Source organism: Sylvia atricapilla, chromosome 15 (assembly GCF_009819655.1).
Source record: "Sylvia atricapilla isolate bSylAtr1 chromosome 15, bSylAtr1.pri, whole genome shotgun sequence".
Classification (NCBI taxonomy): Eukaryota; Metazoa; Chordata; class Aves; order Passeriformes; family Sylviidae; genus Sylvia; species Sylvia atricapilla.
Window position 1 is genome coordinate 10035592 of NC_089154.1, and position 24607 is coordinate 10060198.

At 46.9% G+C, this 24607-nt stretch overlaps 1 protein-coding gene across 1 annotated transcript; it reads left to right on the forward strand.

The window, feature by feature from the left end:
• Positions 1-1819: 1819 nt before the first annotated feature.
• On the forward strand, positions 1820-23180 carry SLX4 (SLX4 structure-specific endonuclease subunit). Its single transcript, XM_066330129.1, is given in 14 exon segments — positions 1820-2517; positions 3290-3529; positions 4306-4480; positions 6445-6660; positions 7606-7820; positions 8724-9037; positions 10522-10822; positions 12086-12171; positions 15167-15313; positions 16170-16339; positions 17073-19516; positions 20446-20548; positions 20750-21196; positions 21798-23180. Coding segments are annotated over 14 exon segments (5583 nt in total). The 5' UTR covers positions 1820-2153; the 3' UTR covers positions 22159-23180.
• The last annotated feature ends 1427 nt before the right edge of the window (positions 23181-24607 follow it).

Genomic DNA, 24607 nt, shown 5'->3' on the forward strand with positions numbered 1-24607 from the left:
AGGTTCCATCTTTCATTCTTACTGGTTGTGCTTTGTACCATTTTGCTGTCCCATGTTTACTTGAAGAGCACAGCTGAGCTATAGATTTGGCGTCTCAGCAAACAGGTAAGTGCTGCTGATTATTTTATTTGTGATTTATTGAGTCCTAAAATCTTCCAAAATGAATTGAATATTATACGAAAGAAATTACTTTCAAAGCCATTACTTTTTGAGCTCATTAAACTGGTGCCAAAGCTGGTTGTTAGGGGCAGCAATAGCAGCAGCTTCAGAGATACTGAGAGGTTGAACAGAGCAGGAACCTGTAAATGTGGGCCTGGAAAGGGAGGAGTAAGACAGATAAATTCTCAGTTTTGCATCATAGGTGTGTCTGGTCTGATCTGATCTGCTTGGGACACTGAACATTGATAGCAAATGCCAAAGTGCTGATCTGTTTCAAAGTCTAATATCAGGAACTCACCATAAATTATCCAGCAGTACAGATGTGTCTGAGGCATTTAAAGGCATGTAGGATGTGAGATTTGGGATTTCTCCACATGCTGTCTCCTCCTTAGAAGAAGATAGTCAATTTACAGTTATAACTACATCAGTGCTCTGTCCAGAAAATGTAAATTTATGAGCCAGTTACATAAAACTTTTGGTTCTCTCTAACAGAAAATTACTCCAAGATTCACAGGAAAATCCTCTGCAGGTCTGGGAGCCTGAGTTTAAAATAAATAAATCCATTAACATCTGTAATTGCTTATAGGAAAGACTGACCCATGGGAATGTGTAAGCAGCATTCCTCAGCCTCTCATGTCTGCAGCCAAGCCATTTGAGAAAACAATCTCCCATGTGTTTTTCCTGCTGAGTTTTTCTGTGCCCAGAGCTTTACTGGAGTGACTGGACCACAGCTGCTGGCAATCCAAGTGAAACACTCTGGTTTAAGTTTGAAAGAAGTAGGTTTTGGGAGTGATATAAAACCCCTGGTGAAATATCCAGAACCATCGTGAACTCAGGACTAGGAAGAAGGGGACAATGAAAATATGTAAGAATGGAGCTCTAGTTTTAATGTTGCCTGGGAATAGATGGCATTTCCATCTGGACAGTACCCAGTGCTGTTCCAGGTAATCCCTGCCTAGTACTGCTGTTCTTGCTGTAGCTGAAAAGATTAAGAAATTAATTTAAAAATACCATTGATTTAGTCTGTTTACCTTGTGTATGTGACAGCAGTTTGTGGTACATAGTCAGTGCCGTGGTTTATTGAGTACTCAGCTCAGGGGAAGAATTCAGCAGGAGAACTAATCCTAAGTGAGCAACTTTGAAAGAGGAGAGAAAAGGCAAACATGTTTAATGGAATTGTTCTTTGACTTGTCCTAAAATCCCTTCTGAAATGCCAGAAACTCGATGTATTTACTTTTCCAAGTGAGGTTGGGCTCTCCTCTCTGGAACTGTAGTGTCCCAAAGCAGAGTTTTAACACTCCAAAATCACTGCTTGAGCTAGCTGAAGGATGGGAGGGTTTTCCTGCTGAATTCTCTGGTTTTGTGCTATACAAATATAAATAGGAATCTGTATAACAAAAGGACAGTCCAAACCCAGAGTTCTAAGACAAAAACCTACCCCATATCAAATGCCTCTTTTAAAATCTCTCCTCTCCTTTGCTAATGTGCCTTGGGCATGTCTGTAGTACAATTATAGGGACACTATTTGGGGTCAGTATTTGCTGTTTCTAATCTTAGTATTTCATGCAAATTCTCCTTCAGCAATCTACACCTTGTCCCACAGTGCATCTGCCTGTACCATCGTGCATGACCACCTGCTTTTGTTTCTTTGTGTCAGGGCTTTCAGCAGCATCTCTCTGAAGCTCTGTACCTTACCATGATGATCCTACACGTGCTCTGCACAAACTGAGGTGCCTGACTTATGGTCCAGAGCCTTCTGAAGAGCCAGCTTGTGAAAGCAGGTGAGGTCCTTGGAGAGAAAACATGCTCTGCTGAATGTAAATTGAGTGTGGAAGAGTGAACTGTTGGAAGTGCCCACTCTGTCTGGTGACCTCACTGGAGTCTGGAGGATGGACATCTCTGAGGGGCTGGAAGAGCTGAAGCAAATCTGAACTGATTCTGGTGTTTCCCCCTGCCTCACAGTGTTTGTAGGCCACAGTGTTATTGGAAAGCCAATGGATGAACAGGACAATGATTTTAAAGAGTTGTGGGCAAATATTTTGAGTAGGGCAAAGAAAAAGGCTGGGGATGCTGAGGCAACAAAGAGGGTTCAGAACAGGCCAAAGAGCACCACAACACGAAGCAAATTAAGAAGAGGCAAAGCTGCTGCTGAGAGCCAAACCCATCATCACCTACCAGCAGTGAAGGAGACAAACTTGCCTCGAGATTTGGGTCCAAAGGAGCAAACGCTGGTGCGTGAGGAAGATGGTGATGCTGCAGCCTGTAGTGGTGAGACACAGGGGGATGGAACAAGAAGCCCCCTCCCTGGCAGCCAGCTGAGCACAGGGACCACTGAGTGTAGCCAGAGGCCTCTCACAGGTGAGTGAGAATTTGCTCAAAGAGAAGATAGGTAAGGACTGGAAGAACTCTGTAGCTCAGTGAAGGCTTTGAGAAATCCGTCTGGAGGGGACAAAGCACTGTTGGAAGCAGCCTTGCCCCTCACATGGGTTTAACCTAGGAGTGTGTTCTGTGCTGCAGACAGATGTCCCTCAGTAAGGTGAAGCCTTGGTGGAAAGTGTTTTGTTGGCCAGTCATTACTCACTGTTTTTTGGAGTGTCAGAACTGAGAAAAATAGTCTCAGATCATCTAGAAGCAATCTCAGAGTATCTTGTGGTGGATTTTCACTCAGTGCTTCATTGTATGGTGACATACTATCACTGGATTTTCTCAAGGGCAAGAACATGAGTGAGTTAGGAAAGGTGTTGGATTAATTCATAAAGGATTAGTCCTTCAGTAGCTGTTAAACATGATGGCCAGAATGCAGTCACCAATGATGGAAGTCCTTAAACTGATAAATTTGGTCAGTCAGGAATGGGCTATAGAGTGGTGGGAATGCTGGGAGAGCAGGGCTGTGGGACTACTTTCCAAGGCTTCCTTAATATTCCTGCCTGTAAAAGGGATACGAAGGTCTCTAACTGCCCCTGTAGCACAGAACCCTGATGGTGCTATTGTGGCTACACAAATGGTTCACTTCTCCAAGAATGGCTGTTGCACAACTGAGCCTGGGCCAGGCTGCTGTCAGGGAAGAGCCTCCCAGCAGCTCTCAGTGTATGTTTAAAACTGGTAAAATTGGTGTTTTCTCCCCTTCTAGTAAATCCTCCGAGTGGCTGTTCCCAGACTACCTTGCCCTTCCTTCCTGCTGCTCCTGCAGGAACCTGCTCCTCACCCACCCCAAAGGTGAGGGTGGCAGAGCTGGTGGTGGAGAGAATGCAGCAGTTCAAGAGGGTGGCACCTGAGCAGCTGAAACTCAGCTCGGATGGGAGTGTGCCAAAGGCTGCAGCCAGCGGGGATTTCCCTGCCAGGAGCCAGGAGCAGAACCCTCCTGAGGATGGTACGTGTCTCCTCTTGGTTCTGGGGTGTGCCGAATGAGTGGCTGGTGAGAAGAGTTGCCTGAGGAGCAGTCCTGGATCCTGGGGCTTTGTTGCTGGCTGGCTTAGTGGCTTGGTGTGCAAATCTCTCCAGATCCCTGAGAAAACTTCGTTAAAGGATTATCCACACTTTTTTCCCCAGCTCTTCTCTAAGGCTGGATTAACGTCATGTAAATTCTAGAGCAATAATTGTCTTTTTTGGAAACAGACAGAGATTCCAACAGGATCAATGAACTTGGTCATCCTTCCCTTGGGACAGTGTTAGGCAGTTTTTAGGTAGCCCCATACTTGATACATCTCCAGGCATTCTCTAAGGTGATATGTTCTGTGTTGATAAATTGAATTCACAGCAAATTTACTCTGCTTAGTTCTTTATATATCAAGCCCCTGTTGGTTCTGTATGGACACGGAAATCTGCTGTGTTATACATTTGATGTATAAAATTCCATATTATCCCCAGAAACTTCAGCCAAAACTGTGTCTTCATTGTCTCCGACATGTGATGCACTGTGAGCAAATTGTCACCTCCTGCTCCTGGACTGGTCCAGTCTTGGAGTGTTGGAAAGGAGCAGGTTGTACCTTTCCTGGTGAGAAATCAGGTGTGAAGATACAAGAGATCAATTGCAATGAATTTTTGTGTGTCTAGTTCAATAAGCTAATAATGACAAGTGTAAGAGTTTCTTGCCTTCCATACAGGATTTAGTTTTCCATCTTATATCATCTCTGCCTTCTTTCCCAGATCCCCACCATCTCCCATCCATGGAACACGACAGTGCTCTGGCTTTGGCTCTTCAGCAGGAATCCAAGGAGGAAGCCCTGGCAAGCCTGGAGGATGCAGGCTTGTTCTTCTGTCAGATCTGCCAGAAGGATCTCACAGCCATGAACACCCTGCGGCGAGAGCAGCACGTCAACAGGTCAAAGAGCAGCAGAACCTGTCCTTTCCATCCAGGCCCCACAGACTCCTTAGTCAGCCTAGCCAAGGAAGAACATGGGAGCAGGGATTCTGCATAACAGTCCTTACCTTTATGGCTTAAATTAATGAGTCATTTTGATGTGAAAGCAGAGGCTGATTGCCTTGCCCTTCAGGGCCTCTGCATGTGTGTGGCCAGGCCAAATCTGCTTTCATTAGAAGTGTGGCAGAGGAGCTCCCATTGTAAAGGAATTTGGTGATCTTAAAGGTCTTTTGCAAGCTTAATGATTCCATTAGTGATGACTACCTAATACAAATCTTGAGATCTACTGATTTCAGCCAACCAAGTTGTGTTTGCTCTGTTTTGCTAAAATTCATCTAAGGACATCTGCTATGTTACTGTATCTGAGCTGTTTGCTGAGGGAAATGTGATGCTACTCAGAGAGATGACTCAATTGAAATTACTGCCCTCCATTTAACAATTTCCGTAGTGGTAAAAATCAAACACAATATATTATGTACAGGCAACTCTTTGGAAATTTAAACTGTCAACTTTTCTGTTGACAAAGTGTCAGAAACAACACATTTGAATTCAATTTGAAATTCTTAATTTGAAATTCTTAATTCAAGCACTTCCAAGAAAGCAGGAGTGATGTAAATTGTCCAGTCCTACATCATGTTACTGAGTGGCTCCCATTGATCAGGCTTGTTTTCACCTGCAGGTTTCTAGGTCTTACTATTGTTTCTGTTTTCAGACGTTTTGTGCTGCTTGAGAGGACAAAAACTGTAAAACAGTGACAGTGTGCTAGATACCTTTTATGGAAACTCGGGCTTTTTGAACTATTAATGTGTAATCATCTGTTGAGATTACAAGGTTATATTAGCCAGGTATTTTTGGATAGCAGCCTTCATCCCAAGAGTGAAGCTGTAGATGGATAGATGCACTGACACACCAGTAATCACCAGTGCTGAATGGTCTTTTAGCACAGCCCTGTGTGTGTGACTTTCCTAACAGGTACTGCAGATCCAGGATTTCACACCCTGAATCTCTTTGGAAAGAACAGGAAAAGAACAAGTACTAATTTTTTACATAGTTTTGGCCTTCAAGAAGTTATTTGAAGTTCATCATGCTGCACTCTGGAGCATGGTGTCAATTCAGCTGCTCCCTTTTCTGTTAACAGGGGTTTATAAATGAGCTGGAAGATGAAGCTGGATCAAGATGGCCTTTAAGATCCCTTCCAAGCCAAACCATTTTGGGATTCTGTGATTCTAAAGCTATTCACTGCACTTGCCTTTGAGCAATACGTTTTTAATATGCCTCTGAGACCGTTATCTCCATGTAACTGTTCCATGTTGTGTTCATCACAGTGGTGGACACATAGTTCTTGTTTCTTTAGTGGATGTTCATGGCTGATACCAATATCAGAAGTGATTGGGCTTTCTATTAATTGTATCAACAGTAATCAATACTGATGCTGTGGCAGGCTACCTGGAACAGAGGCTGGACAGTGTTAAAGGAATAAAGTGGGTATTTATTGAAAGGCCTTCAAAGGATACACCTTGGCAGTACAAGTGCCCAGCTCAGGCTACACCCAAAATGGACGATGGGTCACAAGTTTCCACTTTTATAAGTTTTGGTCCAATTACAGCTTCAGGTTATGAAGTCCCATCCTCCCAGATTGCTCTCCTCAGTTCACTGTTGTTTACACTTTCTGGGCCTGAAGCTGCAATGGTGTCCTTGGTTCTCAGGCTGGAAAAGGATTGTTTTGTCTAACTACACTGTGAGGAGAACTTTCTAGCACTTTATATGAAGTTCAGAGTTATTTACTAACACAGTATAGAATCTGGAAAATGTGAAAGCTAAAACTTAAGGCATCAATACTAATATTAATATTAACATATTAATGGCTTCAATCTTAGCATGGCCCCTTTAAAGTCTCCATAGGTAAGCTTGCCATTGTCTCCCAGGTGCCTGGATGAGATGGAAGAAGCACAGATGTCATCCTCCAGCAAACCAGTGGTCCCTGAGTGTCCCATCTGTGGGAAGCAGTTCCAAACCCTGCAGAGCCGAGTCAGTCACCTGAAACGCTGTGCTGTGGAGATGGATGTGCCTCCTAATCTGCTTCTTCAGGCAGTGCAGTTGCAGCTGGCCTCACTTGGTGATGCAGCTCTTCAGTGTCCTAGGTAAGCTGGTAGGAAAAAAAAATATGTTGGTTGCTTCCTTTGGCCTCAGAGGTGCTGGAGGTCAGGAAGAACAGTAAATGCAAGGCTGATTCACACATTGGGCAAACCCTGAGCCCAAAGTAGGTCAAGTAGAGCCATGATCCAGTACCAGGTGAGGAGGATGTGGCAGTCAGTTGGAGAACTCATCTTAATTTCCTTCAGAAGAGATCAGGTGGTAGATGATTTTAAAAGCCAGCAGGCAGGAGCAGAATGGGAAGTAAATAAAGTGGTTTCCACTTCCAGTGGTTTGTCAGAATGATTTGTGCTTTGTGAGGCAATTGCTCAGTAAAGCTGAATGGTGTGTTTGAGCTTATTGAGCAAACCACAGAGTATGAGCATGGAGCCTTTCCTGAGATCTGTGGTGCCAGTGCCTCAGCTCATGGCTGTCCTGGGAACATCCTTTCACCCTGAGCCAAGGAGGAAGCAGATGGGATGTTTTGGAATGTGCTTGGTACAGAGCTGCTCACTTGGATTTGAGCAGAATCCTCAGAGTGCAGGAAGTGGGGCCTGAGTGAATTTGTGGAGGGGCTTGTAAGTCCCATTGTGCCAGGGAAGGACACTGCCTGTTCCCTGTGGAAGCAGAGGGGTGAGAAAGCATTTTCTGGTGATCTGCTTTTCTCCCTGCTTCAATTTGCCATGTTCCCCTTTGGTAGAAAAAGTCATTCAAGGTAGAGATAGCAGATGCTTACATCCCAAAATAAGACTTCCCTAAATTGCTCTAAATTCCATGAATGATAAGAAATCCTTTGCTCTCTGCTAGGAAAGAAAGTCCTGAATGGTTTTTTATTATGCTTGACATGGGAATCTCTCTGAGCAAATGGAGCAGCTGCTCTGGAGTGCTCAGTGTTTGTTGTCTCTGATCCAGTCACATTAACTGGGGCTTCCTGCTGCATTCTTGGATTTCAGCAATCAGCCCAGCAGGGCAAAGCGGAAAGGCCCCTCCAATGAGGACTCGAGGAAAACACAGAAGAGGGCCAAAATGGAGCCTAAGGATGAAGATTTGCAGGTTGCCATGGCAATGTCACGCTCTCTGCTGGAGCAAGAAAAGCAGGAACAAGCAAAATCAGTTACAAATGTGAAACCAGTGGCTGCTTTCCCAATCAAATGGAAGCCAGGATCAGGTATGTGTTACAGCAAGTTAGTGTCTGAGGCTGTGTTATTGCAGCAGTAACATGGCTGCTCTCCACCAAAGCTTCCTTGTTGGATACAGGGGAGATGACAGCCCTGTTTCTGGTTTGTTTAAGCTGACAGAGCTTCAGCAATATGCAGTATCCAGACACAGTCAAGAATGACTGCAGGATGTCCATGGGTTTCAAGAATCTTGTGCTTTTTTTTCACTGACTTGTTGTTTTGAATCTGTAAAATAGTCTTAAGGTGTTGTTTCTTGTAAACTGTGGAAGTGAGGAGAAATAACTTGAAAATATGATTGTCATTTCTCCTGTAGTAGATTCTTTTCCTATTCCTCCTGCTGCATCCTGGATTAATGCAGCTTTTTCAGCATTATCGCATATAATTTTGTCCTTTCTGCAGGGCCATGTGTGTACAGTACATGCTACATGCTGCTGAGCAGAGCCTTGCCATTTCAGAGTGCAGAAGGGTTTAGAAAGGCAAACAAATGCCAGGGGAGAGGGTTGAGAGCTTTACAGAGGAGATACTTCATTCTTCACAATCCTACTCCATCCCATGGTACTCCCAGTTGGATTTGGGACTGGGCATTAGTAAGGCAAAGGTCATAAGAGACAGGATTGCCAAATAAAAGCTGCCCAGTGTTTGTGTGAGCTGTGGTTTGATATCACCCGTGACCACAAGAAAAGGAATCCTTCATGGGTCTGTTGGTGGAGGTCATTTCTCCAATAAGAAATTGAGAGCCATGTGAGGTTTTGGACTACCTGCACAGCACTAAGAGTTGTGTTCCCATGCCTTTTGGTTATCACTGATTACAGCACTGAAGAAACTGCTGTGTTGATCTCCTCTGCCCTTTGTGTTCAGCTGTTTGCTTATTTGGGTTCCTTTTCTTTTTAAAGAGAAAAAAAGGCGTAGAAAAGGCACCAGTGCCCCTCCACCACTGCTGCTCCAGGACCCAGAGAAGGCCCAGAAGAGGATCCAGGAGCGAGTAGCTATGATGCTGACAGAAGAGGTGGAATTCCCTCCCACCCCTCAGCTGCCCATTAGTAGGATTCTGGAGGATGAATCTGGAAAAGCAGCCTGGCTCATGCCATTGTCCAAAGCCAAGGAATGCTTTTTGTGGAAGATCAGTGCTCTGATAGGACCCTGTGACCCCGAATCATTCTACACTGCAGACTTAACCCCTCCTATTGTACCCTGGAAGCCTGTGCAGGTGGGGCTCTGTTGTTCTTACTCTGATATGTGTGTGCCCTAGTTCTTGATACTTGCCCTGTATTCCTTCTGTTTCCGCATTTGGAATGTAAACCAGTGATCCCTCTCTCTGCACACTCAGTGCCCATGACCTGTTCTCCCCTGGTCTTACACAGTCAGGTTTGAGGATCTTGAACTTTCATTTCTGCCTTTTGGAGATGAGGACAAGGCTCATGTTACCATGGTTTTTGAGCTTTCAGAAAAAAAAGGGATGGGAACAGAGAGTACTGAGTAAAGGGATCCCATCCTGTTCATTGTGCCATTAGTTTGTCCATATCTACAGCAGCCTGACTCTTGTTTTTGTACTTGGCACTTCTTTCTGGTCATTTCTAGTGTGAACTTCGCCCATGTTGCACTCAGCTAGGACTGGGGAGAAAAGTTTAAACTGAAACCTGATCTTTACTAGCACAGAGAAGGTGGGAGTGCCTGGAGTTTTCCAGCAAGCCATTTGCCCTCAGACTTTCTCTGTGCATCCCACTGTCTCCTGGTGCGTGTGAATTTTGATCCAGGTCTCAGTTCCACTCTTTCATTTTGGTTCCACCTGAATCTGCCTCTTCCAGTGCTCTTTGTTTTTATAAAAAGTGCCCACAGAAACAGACAACGCTCTTTAAATCTTTTTTCTCCAAGAAGTATATCACTTTTCTTTCTTCCCTCTTTCTTCTCTTGAAGAAGTATTTGGTGCAAATACGCAAATCTACTTTGCATATTTAGGTGCTTTAGTCAATATTTCTTCCCTAGTCAAAGCCCAATGTTTCTCTGGCTTGTTGCAGGTTGAGGCTGGAGAGGAGGGACTCTGTTCTAGGAAGTTTTGACCTTTCATTCAAGCCAAAAACTGCCAGAGAAGTTTAAAAATAAAAAAGCAGGAATGTCTTTCAAATCATGGCGAGAGTGTGTTTTTCCTTTGATTCTTTCCATTCACAGAAATGGCTGAACTATTTTTACTTAGAAATAAACAAGCAAAATTATTTTTTGGGAAACGAAGACCAAACCTGGAAAATACCCGCTCCAAGGTGGAAGTTTGATTTAGTTACATGTAACTGCAAAAGCATTTCAGAACTCAGAACAGAAGCACCTGGTGAGCTTCAGCTGTGACTTTTGCCAGGAACTCCAGCTATAATGAAATATTTAGATGTTGAATTGGGAGCATGTCCCCCATCCTTTCTCCCTGTTTGGCAGTTGCCTGCACAACCATGCTCCTGGAGAAACCAACTGTTCTGCATTTTCCATTGTAGTTTTCTTTCTACTGTTCAGAGCTGTCCTATTTCTGGAGAGTCCTTCATAGAACTGCAGAGAGCTGTTCCTCAGAATCCCCTATACCTGGGCAATGGTCTGGGGTCCTTCATAGATGTTTCAGGAGTATGAAGTAGACACTGTACTCCAAGCTCTGCAAATACATAAAACAAGACCTGATTTATTGGTGTCTTTTTTTCCTCCTCACTTGATCAGAATGAGCCAGAGAACCTTCAGCCATCGGTGGGACCTCATCAGCCAGAAGTATCCCAGCAAACTCAGCCTGACCTCAGTTCTCAGGAACCCCCTTGCACAAATAAGTTTGGAGGCCAAACTTCTGATGAATCCAAGCCAGGCCCCAAAGGACATGGGCAGCTTTTATCCCCGAGCCAGAAGGACATTCAGACCCTGCAGGACCTGGTGGAGTTGGCCAGGGAAGGACTCACCCTTACTCAGTGGAACCTTGACACTGGCCATGTTCAGGCAGCAGAGCAGCCAGGTGAGTTGTGGCAGCTTTGTGAGCCCTGCCCCTGGTTCCTTCAGCTACACAGAGCCAGACTGTGGCTGGGCTGAGTCAGAGAGCCATGGCAGCACCCACGTGTTGTTGGTGTTTATCCAAGAGGTGATACTGTGAGGGCACATTTTCCTGAAATAAGATGTAGATACAATCAAACTGATATTTCTGAAATGATTCATAAATCCCAGCTTTTAAGAGAACTTCCTGCACAGTAGATACTAAATTTTATTTTAAAATTAAAGATATCAAAGTATTTTCTGCCAGGAGAGAGCCTGGATGTGTTCAACAGCTGGAACAAAGGCTTCATTCCTGCTTATCTTGGGCATATGAGAGAGCTGGAGAGGGACTTTTCACAAGGACTTTTCACAAGAACATATAGGACAAGGGGTTTGGCTTCAAACTGAAGGAGGTTATATTTAGGTTAGACAGTAGTAAGAAAATTTTCCTTGTGAGGGTGCTGAGGCCCTGGCACAGGGTGCCCAGAGAAGCTGTGGTGCCCCATCCCTGGAAGTGTCCAAGGGCAGGTTGCATGGGACTTGGAGCAACCTGGGCTAGTGGAAGGTGTCCCTACCCATGGCAGGGGTGGAACTGGATGGGCTATAAAGCCCCTTCCAACCCAACCCAAGTCTGTGATTCCATGATTCTACCTGGACAGCCTTTCTGTTCTGTGCACTGTCTTTTCAGGTCTTGAGACAGTCGGATGAGAGAGATGCACAGGAGGGATGATTTTGTGTTGGACATCGATTACACAAACCTGAAGTTTATCTGTGCCTACTCAGGGTTGAAAAAATACAACACCTGGAATTCCTCTGTGGGCAACTCTCTAATGTCCCCAGTCAGAGGTGCATGTGGTGCACAACTGCACATTTCAAGGGCAGTGGTACCCCTTAAAGTGCTCTGGCTCTTCAGCAGAATCTATTGTGTCTCCTGTTCTTCATCTGTGAAAGAGAACACAGTTCCTAGGCTCATCTGTCTGTATTTGCACTTGGATATAATACTCCTCACTTCCCCTGCTAAACTGCAGCAAATGGTCCGTGGCCCTTTAATGTATATAAATAACAGTGAAATGGTGCTTAGGTACCCTCAGCCTGTCACAACCCAGAGTCAAACCCTGCAAAAAGGCATGAGGGAGAGGCTGAGCCTTGGGGCCAACCAGCCTGGTCATGGCAGCTGTCACAGCAAGAATCCTCTTAAGAGTTCTTAGATCATTCTGTCTCACAAGGAAGTTGTATGTGATTTGTGATGTGCATTTTCTTCCCTGAGGAGAACTGACTCCCAGTGATCCTCCACACAGTGGCTTTGTGCCCCCATCCAAGGAGAAGAGCCTCCTCAGGAGCAGCAGTGAAAGAGTAAGGATAACCTTTTTTCCCATTCTTTATATATTAATCTATAACAATTTTTTGAAAAGCTGTTGCTTTTGTGCAATTCAAAGAAGTGCGAAAATTCCTTTCTGTGGAAACAAAGTGATGCTTAAGGTTCACAGTGACTGAGGACTCATCATGGGCACAGGTGAGGTCAGCACACCTGGGGTCTTCCATTGAAGCCCACAAGAGCCTAGGGATTTTTCAGTACTTGTCCTACCTGATTTAGATGATTTCAATGCCAGGGAACAGAAGGCCAGGCTGTGCAGGTTAGAGAGTTGTGTTCTAGCACTGAGAGTGTTTGAGGGTAGGAAGCTGGGGGTGCAGCTCTAGTGTGTTATGCAGCACACTGCTTTAATGCCCAGGTTATCCAGGAGGAAACTGGCAGCAGCCCAGGAGAGACAGAGCTGCTGCTGCTCCCTCTGGGCTCACACACCCAGCTCTGGGGGGCTCTGAATGGAGCTCCTTCCTCCTCTGGCACTTCCCACGCTGTGTCCTGCACTGGGAGGGGGAATTCTTTCAAGGGCTGGTTGACTTGTACTAAATCTTGGCATAAAAGCTTGTTAGATGATGGAATGTTGTGAGGGCCATGGAAGATAGGCAGTTTTTGCTGCTAATTGAACTTTTAAAGGATTTGGTGTAGAAAACCCTCAATTGTGGGATCTAGTTTGAAAATCAGTGTATGCTCTATGGTGACTGAGTGAGAAACACAGCCTAGTAAATCACAGATGATTTTTTTATCAAGCCTGTGGTGTTCTGTAGATGTCATCTTATCCCACATGCACCAGAGGATGTGTAATTTTCCATGAATGTATAATCAGTTTTATTCAATTGAAGTTCATGCAAAATAAAACTAATTCATTTTCTCACCAAGGTAATCCAATTTATCTGATGAAAGTTACTATCTTTTGTTTGATAATAAATAATCACGCCCTGAAAGGAAGTATATTTTGGTGCTGGATAAATTTTGATGCTCTGACAACATCCTTTCATATTGTGCTTAAAGGATTAAGATACTTCTAAAAGGAAACAATTCCTTGAGGTGAGAACTGGTATTAAACTTGAGCATCCCAGCTACTTGGTACACAAATTCTAGATATTCTTTGGGGGTATAAAAAAATTATCCTTAGCAAGAAAAGGTTTTGTTCTGTTTTTCCATTAAACCAGAGGCCTTTAGCAATACAGAAACTGTTTGCAGACTGTTGCTGAAACTCAGTTGCTCCCAGCAAAACCAGTATGGTCATTTTTTTCAGAGTCTGTTTCCATTATAGTTTTCCTGAGCAAATGAAGTGTTGCTGAAGAGCTGGATTGCCAGAGGGAGAGATTTGTGCTTTATACGAGCACAAACAGTGTAACTATGTAGAGCAAATGCACTCACTGCACTGGTAACACGTCTCCTGTGCTGGAGACCCTTGGTCACATCAGTGGGGTCCAGTCCCAGTGGCTCCTCAGCAGGATAGAATGTTCTGGTGTGTTCTCCAACACACAGCTCATACCTGGTCAGAGCTGTCTTCTGGCCAGTTTCTTCGCCTTGCACAGGGAATGGAGCAGCCAGGAGGTTTCTGGCCTTGTTTAATTTCCCTGTTCTTGATTGATAATTTTAGCACCAGCAGGAAAGCTGTTCTGGGCTCACTGCCTGGAATGTCGCATTGGGAGCCTGTGTTTGCTGGCGGCCCCAGAGCAGGCTCACAGGTATCCCACCTGCCAAGAATAAGAAAGCAAGAAGAGTCAGATTGGTTTCCAAACTTAGTTTCCTGTCTTCCCTTTGGAGATCAGTCCACAGCACTGCCACGACATGCAGAATGTTCCCTAGCCCACCTATGAAGGCTGGGAGAATTGTTCCAGTGTGTGCTGCTAATTCTGCTAGTTGGAGTGAGTCAAAAGGTTGGCTCTCCACAGCTGACTGCTAATGTGGAAACCTGCTAAGAAAATGAAGAGCTGTGTTGTTCCAGGTGGAACTGCATCTCCTGCAGATGTTCCCTGGAATAAAACTTGCAGTTCCTCAGCTCTGCAGTAGGTTTGAAAAGCACAAGGTCAATGATTATGGTGTTAAGCATAACCTGGTTTCCACGTGCAGTCAGGCTGTTTCTCAACCCAGCTGTGATCTGAGGGTATTTCACACTTCTCTGAGGCACTCCAGGGCCACCTCCAGAGCTGCAGCACTAGGAGGGATCTGAGTCTTCAGGAGATTGCCTGGGAGCAGCTCCAGAGGAGCTGTCTTGCTGTCCTTGCTGTCTTAGGCAGCATGCCCCAAGCCTGACCTTGCTGTCACCATAACCAGCCACAGGCAACTCAGCCCTCCCCAAAATTCTAGCCAGGGGTTCTGGAATGGTAAAAGTTATGTTTCTTTTTTTGAAATGGAGTGGAATTTACAAAAGAGGTTTTAGTAGCATGCTCATAAATTCCTTTGAACTGGATGCCTATGTTAGTTTTGTTCTGTGGGGGCCCCTTGTTTGCAGAGCTGCTCTTCTCAGCTGTCATTGCCAGACAGAGAAAAGAGAGAAGAAAGGCTCATTACCCCCTCCTGAGTCTTCCTCTTACCCTGATTATAGTGCGTTGAGGTCAAGTCTGTTGAAGTGGAAGTTACAGTTTCCTAAAATTGTGGTTCAAGGCAGTAGATCAAGAGGCCAGCTATAGGCTGTGGCTAGACCACAGCAGGAAACGTGTGGTGAGATCTGAGGGTGATAATGTGCTATGGCACAAGTACAACAGAATACAACACAACCTTCTCCACCATGGGCAGGCTATGAAAAAGCAGAGGAAAACAAAGCAGGAATGTCTGTTAGATTTGTCTGCTTGTCCTGTGGAAGACCTGAAGTTCATAAAGCTGATGATTGTCTTCAGGAGGCAGAGGTGGTGTGTCCAGGCTGGGCCCACAGCACAGCAGTGCTGATAAAACTGGGTTACTCCCTTCTAACTTTTCTGGGAAAGTGTTTGACAGCTGTAACCTAACACCTGTCTTTGTGTTCCTTCTGTGTCCTAGTCCTCTCTCAGGCTGCTGGCTCAAGATTTCGGTGCCATGGTCAACAACCCCCACCTGAGTGATGTCCAGTTCCAGGTGGACAGCGGGGACGTGCTCTACGCCCACCTGTTCGTGTTGTACGCGCGGTGTCCGGCAGCAGCTCAGGCTGTGAGTGCTGCTGATGTTCCCTCTGCTCCTGGCTAGGAGAGTCCAGACTGCCCCCCTCCCACAGCCAGCCAGTGCCCCAAACCAGCACAGTGCTGCTGGGCTTCATGGCAGCTGCCACCTGCAGTGGTTTTTCAGCTTAGGAAACCAGAATAAATCCTGACAAAGTGGTGAAAGATGTGCTACTTTGTCCTATTCAGGGAGGTGATGGGGAGTCAAGGATCCTTGCATTCTGCCCATGAGCAATGAAGGAAGCTTTCAAAGTGCTTCTTGCCCTTGCATTTTTTGTCCATGTGCAAGTACAGGCTGCCTTGTCCATCTTGGTTTGTCCTGCCTGTCACCCAGACTGGGAAGTGTGAGCAGGGAGTAGGAAGTTTCTGGGAAGTACTTTTAAATAACCTACACAGAGGTTTTGTCACTTTTGCTTTGGGAGTACCTGCACTGACTGCTTTTTGCAAGGCTAGTGAAGGAGTTCTTATGTTCCCAGAGCATTTTAGGCTGAATAGCTCCCTGCCTGCTCCTATGCAGCTTCCAGGTAAATTCAAAACAGACCTGATAAAGCTCATACAGAGAGGTGTAGATGGAAATGGGGCTGGGAAGTAATTTGATTGCAAAACTAAGTGGAGAACTCTTAAGACCACCTTCTATATGTGTGACTAAGACAAGCAGTTAAACAAATTTAACAGCCATAGGGTCAGGAAGGACACAGCCTGTTCCACAGGGAGCTCTGCGTAACTGCCCCGCCTTGGCATCCTGATCCTGAGGCTGGGCATGAGCGAATGGAAGGAGGTGATGGGAACAGGAATGAATGTAGGTGTGTTGCTCTATCAGCAAACAGACATTGCTCTCCATGCCCCAGGTGCACAGCGAGGGGTTGGTGGTGGAGGAGGACGGGGCTGCACCGACACACCGGGTGCTGCTGAGCGATGTGTCAGCCGAGGCTGTGGCCGCCTTCCTGCGCTACCTCTACGCTGCTGACACCAACTTCCCTGCCGGGCTGCAGCCCCAGCTGCAGGCTCTGGCTGCCAGGTGGGTGCCCTGAGCATGTTCTGGACTCCCTCAGGCTTTCAGCCACACAGACCCCAGTTTGAGATCTTGACTGCAGTTTTAGTGGCTTACAAATTCCATGGTCCTGTGCTACATCTTAAATGAAACTTGCACGTAAGGACATCCAGCCCTCCTCAGCTTGTCCACCTGAATGAGAGTTTCTGTGCTCAGTATATGGATGTCTGTTGGCAGCTGATGTTGAAGATGATGAGCACAACTTCTAAGTGTGATTCTCACTTCATCTGAACAACACTTGTAGAATGTGTTGGATGCTCAGGCTTTGATGTGTTGTGTCAGCCATGCTCTCAGTCATGGTCCCAGGCACACACTAAGAGCTTGAAACAGGAGCAGTTGCTGAGGTATGGGTGGGACATGGTCGGGGCTTGCCAAATGTATATAGAGAGGTGCCCTGTCATTCCAAAAAGCCAGGAATCTTACACATGGCAGATACTATCCAGCCTCAGTCATTCTATGGTACTTCCCTATTGCCAAGGGAATTTAGTGTAGTCAGTCTCAAATACAGAAAAGGAAGAATACTTTCATGTGAGTGACACCTGGAAAAAGGTATTTGGAATTTTAGGAGTACACTGGATCTTGTACATATAAACACAACATCCTCATGTAAATTCCTTACAAAGCTCACAAAAGTGATTTGACAGCCAAACGAAGAAGTACTGGAGGAGGAAATATTAATGTTACTATTCTATCCTTGCAGGTTTGGTATGAGGGAACTGATGGCAGAGTGTGAAAACACTGGAAAGAGCCAGGTGTCCTCTGGAGTGGATTCAGAAGATGATCTTCTCTCTGTGAGGGATGATGAAGATTGTGAAGACAGAGCTGAGAACTTCCAAGACCTCTTGAAGTCAGTATGGGTGGGTGAAGATGAGGAAGAAGTAGCCATGCTGAGCCCTGAGTGTCAGAAGGAGGATGACAGTGAAGTGGGAGAACAAGAGCTGGAGGAAATCTATGAGTTTGCTGCAACTCAGAGAAAGATGGCTCAGAGTGAAAGAGAGGTGAGCGAGGGAACACACTGCAGCATCTGCAGTGACACCGAGGCAGTCCAAGGTACAAACCAGCAAACTGATCAGGAAGAGGTAAAGAGACCTGAATCTGCTTCAGTAAGCAACAGCCTTAAAGATCTGAGGGATGGCAACGCTGTGGAAAGATCTAAATGTGACTTGTCTGCACAAGAAGAGAAGATGCAGGATATAAATAGGTGCAAGAGCATGAATGATCCACAGACCACTATTGTGCCTCACCACCGTGAACCTCAGAAATGGGATGGAACATCCCATGGTGCTAATGAAGGAGGGGCTGTTGGGGGATGTGAGGATGTGAAGGATTCCAGGTCATCTCAGGTCTCACATGACAAGGCAGATCACTGTGAAGAGCAGTTTCCTGGTTTCCAGGGTGATACTGATATAAATGACAGCTATGAACGTCTGTTTGCTGCCTCTCAGGGGGATCACTGTGAGCGTTCCCCAGTGAAAGAAGTTACCAAAGAATCAGGAAAGTCCCCTAGTGAAAAACATGTTGGTCTTAATGATTCACCTCTGTTCAGCAAGTCACAAAAAGACTGCTCTCCCTGTAAGAATGGATTTTGTGGGAGTCCAACTCATGAGCCTTATGTGTCCCTTTTTCCTGCTCTTGGCTCTTCACCTGCATCCCCAAAACCAGAGGGAAAGTTTGCCAGGGAGCATGTGTCAACACCAAAGCGAAACAAAATGGAAAAATCTTTCCTGTCTGATGAAATACACTCTCAGAAATTCAAGGAGCTGGGTGCTGCATCAAGAAACAAGATCACAGTTCCTCCAGCAGAGCTTCCCCACAGTGAATCAAACAAGCACATACATGTCCCAGTGTTGTCATCACCAGGCAGGACTCAGGATGCTGCAGCTCAGGAGATCAAGGAGGGTGATGTTATTGTTTTATCTTCTGATGATGATGAAATGGAGTTACAAGGCAAGAAGTTGCCAGAGTCTGACTCTGCTCTGAAGAAAATGGAAATCCCTGGGCACATGAAGTGTACAGACATGGAACAAGGTCCTGAGATACCAAAACCTGACCATAACTCATCAGTCCCTGAAACAGAGCAGAGATCAGTCCAGGTCTCATGTGGCAGTACAGACACAGTGTGTGTAAGTGGTGATGTAAAGGTGTCCCCGCAATTTCATCTCAGCAGACAAACAGATGCTTGTACAGAGATCACAGAGAGTCCAAACCCGAGCCCTGGGAAAAGGCTCAGTAATGAAATGTCTCCAGGCACAGACAGCTCCTGGCTTGTGCCAGGAACACCATTTCTGAGCAAAAGCACAAGCACCTCAACACAGACTCAGGTCACGAGTATTAATTCTTTGAAGAGTCAAGGATCTAAACTCAGCACAAAAAACTTAGTAGCAGGTAACAGTAACCATAAAATGACTGGAAACTTAATAAAAGTTCATGAAACAAGGCTGTCAGACAAACATTTGCCTATGGAGAACTCGGCCAGTGGAAAGAGCCCAGCCAGCAGCCCAGCAGCAGAATCCTTTTCCAAGAACCCCCTTCCAGTTTCTCCAGTAGATCCAGTTCTCCTCTCCCCTGGCCACACCAACATGGAAAGCAAATGTGCCAGTATCTCAGGTTTATCCACTCTGTGCCAGGAGCAGCCACTGGAAGATAAAATCAACACCAGTGTGGTTGAGCTGGAGGACAGTGACAGGGAAGTAAGTCTGCCTTCTCTGGGTAGCAGTGTCCTGTTGTGTGAGGAGCCCCCAGTGCCTGTTGATGACTGCTGGTACGTTGAGTATCTGTCACCAGCCAGAGGTGACAGCCACAACTCTGGCCAGGTCAGCCATGCAAAGACCAGCATGGCCAGCAGCCCCAGCCCTGGCTCTTGGCAGGAGCAGGGGGAGAGCCCAGTCCAGGTGCAGGGAATTAAGGGCAGCACCCCTCTCCAAGGAACTCCTGCTGGCAGGAGAATAACTTTGCACTGCCCTGAGAAGAGCCCTATTGAGCCATGTTCATCAGTGGGCAGCAGAGCCAGTTACCTGGACTCCAAAATCTGGGATGACTGGAATGGAGAAGAGAAGGAAGATGAACTTCCAGAGATTCTTCCTCTGTCTCAGAGGTTGGCAGCTGCAGCAGGGGCTGGTCGGACAGACCCTGTCAAGACTCCTGGTGAGAGCTTGTATTAATACTAGGTTTATTTGGCTAGGTTAAACTGCTTTTATTTTAGTGATTATCTTACCTGTGATGCACTTGACACACTGAAAGGGTCTTTGGGCTTTCTGATGCAAAGCAGTTGGCAGGGCCAGGCACAAAGAAGGTGCAAGCATTTGCTATGGGAAAGAGCCTGTCCAAATGTGGGATTCCTGGAATGTTGCTGTGCGGGTTTTATTGTCACCAGTCCTTTGGCAGTGACAGTACTCCTTGCAGAAGCTGTGGGTTCATGGATAGAGAAAAACAACCAAAACAACAAAACACAGGCTCCAGCGTGCTTGCCAGTGGATTGATGTAATTGATGTTGCAGTATCTAATTAAATATATTATTAATTATGATTTGTTTAAGAGGTGATTAGAACACGATGTGTGAGACTGGCTGTGCTTCACAGTGTCAGTAAACTGATATCATTAAATCAGTATCTAACTCCAGACCCCAGTAGACTGATCTGCTCAATTTTCTATGCATCAAGTCTCTGTTATGAAATTTCCCTCCCTGGGAGAAGGACCACTGCACAGAATTCAGTAAACATGGTGTGGTGGGTTAGTGGTGAAACCATTACACATGGTTTTAACTGCTTTCTAAATGTTGCCTGTTTTAGCAAAGCTCTGAATGGCCTCATTTTCAGATGTGACATATGACCCAGTTTAAACTGTCTTCTGATGTAAAGTCAATGAAAACCAAGTATCCTGATTAAGGGGGGGAAAAAAGTACTGACTATTGTATCCAATAGGAAGCTGAGTAACTAAAGCTGCTTATAAGGAAGTAGTTGCTATTGAACAGTTATTAGATAATACTAGATTTCTGCCACTAAGAGGAGAAGTTACCAGCCATTTAAAATCCTTTCCATAGTGATTCTCATCACAGCAATTTCATTCTGCTGCAGAACCTTCCTGTCAGGAGAACAACAGGTCCCCCAGCACTCCAATAACACCCATGCCAGCTTATTCCATCATGGAGACCCCGCAGCTGAAGAAGGAGCTGAGCAGGTGAGCATTACCTCCCCCAGGATGGCTCTTTACAAGAGGAACCTGCTGGCAGGTAGTGTGAAAGAAGGCAAACCATGGTGAAGCTCCAGCCAGTGCTTTCTGAGGTCACATCACACTTTTCCAGCTGCGCTTCCTCTTGCTGAGCTGTGACAGTGGAAGGTGCAGCATCATTGTAACCTAAACTCCCACCTTCTCCTTCAGGTTTGGTGTCCGTGCTCTCCCAAAACGCCAGATGGTGTTGAAACTGAAGGAGATATTCCAGTACACTCACCGGGATGGGGACTCTGATTTTGAGGATGAAATCTTCTATTCCCAGCCCCTCCCACAGAAGTCCCCGGGCAAAGGGCGGAGGCAGCCGAAGGCGGGCCGGGCTGCGGGCGGGAATCGCGCCGGCGCCCCGAGGGCTATGGGCAAGAGGAAGAAACTTGCCAAGGCTTCTGCAGTGCTCCCTGGGGATGAGGCTGATGGTGCATCCCAGGGAACAGGCGGTGCTGCACCCAGAACTGAAGTGACACATCACCCAGAAGGAGCCAAAGAGCAGGAAAGGCCACCTGTGTCACTAGCAGCTGATGGCGAGGAGCTCCCGGCATCCCAGGAGTCGGCAGGTTCTTCGGTGGATGGAAGTGACATCTCCTTTGGTTCACAGAGGTGAGGCAGTGAAATCCTAGACAAAACACTTAGGGGTGCATGAGATGAGGTAGGAAGAGGCAAACAGAGGTGAGTGTCCCTGTGGCCTACAGTGGCCCTGTCACCTCCTTGAGTGTGTCACGTGGAGGTCAGTACACTCCTACAAAAGAAACAGGCTTTGGGTATTCAGTCTAATTCCCACTGGACTATTCTCAGAACATAAAAGGGCTGCTTATGAGCAAGGCCCAAATCTGGTATGCCTGGTTTGCAGGTCAGTGACATAGAGCACTTTGTTCTGCCTGAGAACCTGTAGCTGGAGTTGGGAGAGGACAGCACAGCACCCCTTGGCAGAACCTGCCAGGAGGGAAGGGCCAGGAGCCAGAAATTCCATACAGCTCTGGGCTGGGTGAGTTGGACCAGCGCTGTCCTGGCTGGGATGGGAAGGTTGCAGAAGCTCTGCCATGTTCTGCCTCATTAATTTTGTGGGTGCTGGTAGTGCAGGGTCTGTGATCCCACAGAGGGAAGTCATAGGGCTTCACTATTAAGGATTTGGGGCGCTCTGGTCCTATCCTTGTTGGCCTGTTCTTTCCATGACCTCTGGTCTGTTTTGTCCTGCTTTTAGTTCCTTTGTGAATGGATTTGAAACCTGTGCTTTTGCATCTGAAGAGGAGGAAGAGGAATTTCCAGCATCTCAAGCAGCAGCTCGGGAAGAGGAAAAGCTGGAGGCAGTAAGGTGCTACATCCGCTCAAACACAGCCCTGTACAACAGGATTCTCTTCTATGAGCCCATCGAGCTGGCTGATCTGCACGCAGAGCTCAAACAGAATGGCATTAAAATTTCCAAGGCAAAGCTGCTGAACTTTCTGGATTCTCAGTGCATCACATCTACCATGGCCAGAGCCCGGAAAGAGCAGGTACAGAAAAGGAAGGAGAGCAGAAAACAGAGGAGGCTATATCGAGTGAAGCCCACTCCTACCCGCTGAAAATGCTGTTCGTGGAGGCCTTGCTGCCAAGCTGGAAAGCCCGCTCCCAGCTGGTGCTGCAGCGGCAGGCAGTGGGTGGAGCACTGCTGCTCCTTGTGGCCTGATCCCAGGTGACATCCCGGAGAACCGCCCGGAGTCGCACTCCCACTGCCGGCCCTCTGCTCCGACTGCACAAACGCCCCGTGGCTGCCCTGCCTTCAGCACGCAGCTCATCTGCAGCGTCTTTTCACCCGGTTTGACTCTTGTGCCTTTTCTTTCCGTTTTTTCTAATAGATTTTAGGTCCCAACTTTTCTTTGCGCTGGTGCTTCCCTCAGTGGCACGTGCCAGGACCCATTCCCTGGATTTGGGCTGTGAAATCCTTCACCCTTCACATTCCAGGATTCAATCCATTCTGTCAAGCACTGCCTGTTTACAGTCCTGTGACTTCCATCTTCACTTCTTTAGCACAGTTTGCACTGCTGATTTTTAAGGCAGGGAATGCTGTGGAAATACATAAAAGGCCTTTTTTTCTTGCTTCACTTGGCAATCTCTGCTAAAACTCCTAAATCTGTGTTTCTGAAATGGCTGCAGAACAGGGCAGCTGTTTGTTCTGTTCCCTTTGTGACACCTCTCAAAAGCACCACTGACACCCCATGTCATAGGAAAGCCCCCAGGAGAGATGTCTTTAAGAAAATATTTAAGTGACCACTGGACCTTTTCAGCACTTCTTCCAGCTTGAGCTGAACCCACTGCTTGGATGAGTCCCATTTCCAAGCTGGAATGGTCACAAGTGTGAAGTGTCTGGGACTCCTTGAGAAGTCTTGGACCATGAACTGTCATAATTTATATATTAACCTTCACAGCAACGTCTGACTTCTGTCTGTTCTAGCACTTCTGAATGTGCAAAGGCTCACTGAAAAGTAGGGAAACAATACAAAAAAAGGCAGAGTTCTAAATATCTTTGTGTAAGTTGAAAATAATTTTTTTTAATACAGAATTTGCTTTTGATTTACATTATATACAATAAACAATTTAAATCCTGTCTGTTCTCATATGGAACAGTAAACAAACACAGGATTGTATAGAAAACAAGAACTTTATTGAACTAGACTACTCTTCCCAGCTTCAACTAAGGGGTGAGAACATCACTGGGAAGCCTATGCCTAAAAAAAACTAAACATCAACACTTTGAAAAACTTCAGCTGGGGGAAGAAAAGACTTCTCGGAATCCTATTTTCCTATGTGTGGGAATATCCCAGTGCCCGGGCTCAGGTCATACATTCCCTGCCGTGTCCAGCACGGCCAGAGACGAGCTGGAGGCGCAGAGTCAGAGGAGAGGCGAGAAGTGGACTCTCCTCTTCTGAGCGCCAGGCTGCCTTCGCCTCTTCCCCCTGGGCCCGCCCAGCACACGGCGGAAAGGCTCGGGAGGGATCGAGCCTTCAGGGGGGGCCGAGACCGCCGCCCCTCAGCCCCGCCGCACCTCAGAGGAGGAGGAGAGTCCACCGGGACACCGGCGGGACGGGGACACCGGCGGGACGGGGACACGGGCGGGGCCCCGGTGCAGACACCGGAGGGTTGGCGCGGGAGCTCCCGCGGGTCCGCAGCGGCTCAGGGGCCCGGTGCAGCCCCGCAGAGACACCTCCTGCTCCGTCGGCTAAATCCCGGACCGTCTGACCCGCCCTGTGTCTTCCACCCGGAGCAGGTCTCCTGAAAGGAGCTGGAAATGATCTCCCACATGGATCAGGAGGAACTGTGGTTTTCCCACCTCCGCGTCTACCGAGGGAAGTCTGAGCTAGTGCTGAGCTGCACTTGCGGAGGTAAGGGGATGGTACAATCATACAATCGTTAGGGTTGGTAAAAGCTCACTAAGATCGTGGAGTCTGACCATTAACCCAGCATATCTGTGAAACTGTCAGTGAGAAAAAGTGTTCCAGGATTCCCAGACCCTTCCAGAATGCATAGGATTGGTGATAGCAGGACGGACCACAGTCCTCCAGCGGTCCCAAGCAGAGGCCAGTGCTGAGTCCCAGAGAAGGCAGAGAAGGCTTTCCCAGGCCCTGGCACTCCGTGACTTCAGAAACTACTGAAGCAGACACCTCACCCAGCACCGACAGCGGCGAGCGGCCCTACGCCTGTGCCGACTGCGGGAGGGGCCTCGCCGTCAGCTCCGCGCTCCTGCGGCACCGGCAGCTCCACAGGGCGGGACAGCCCTAGACTGATCCCCGTGTTCCCGGTGTTTCCCTTCTCTCCATTGACTGCCCTGCTCACGGAGTGGGAAGGCACTTGCTTTCTGAAGCAGAGAGTTGCAAACAGGGGAGAGTCAGAGCGAAGAGCTGGAGGTCCGGAGAGGAGCGTGGACGCAGCAGGGGTACTTGGTGGTGTTCGGAGGGAAAGCTCTTGGGAGAGAAAGGAAGTGCTTTGAAAAGGCTGGAATGTGCTTCGTGTATTTCACAGGAAGGTAATGACTCT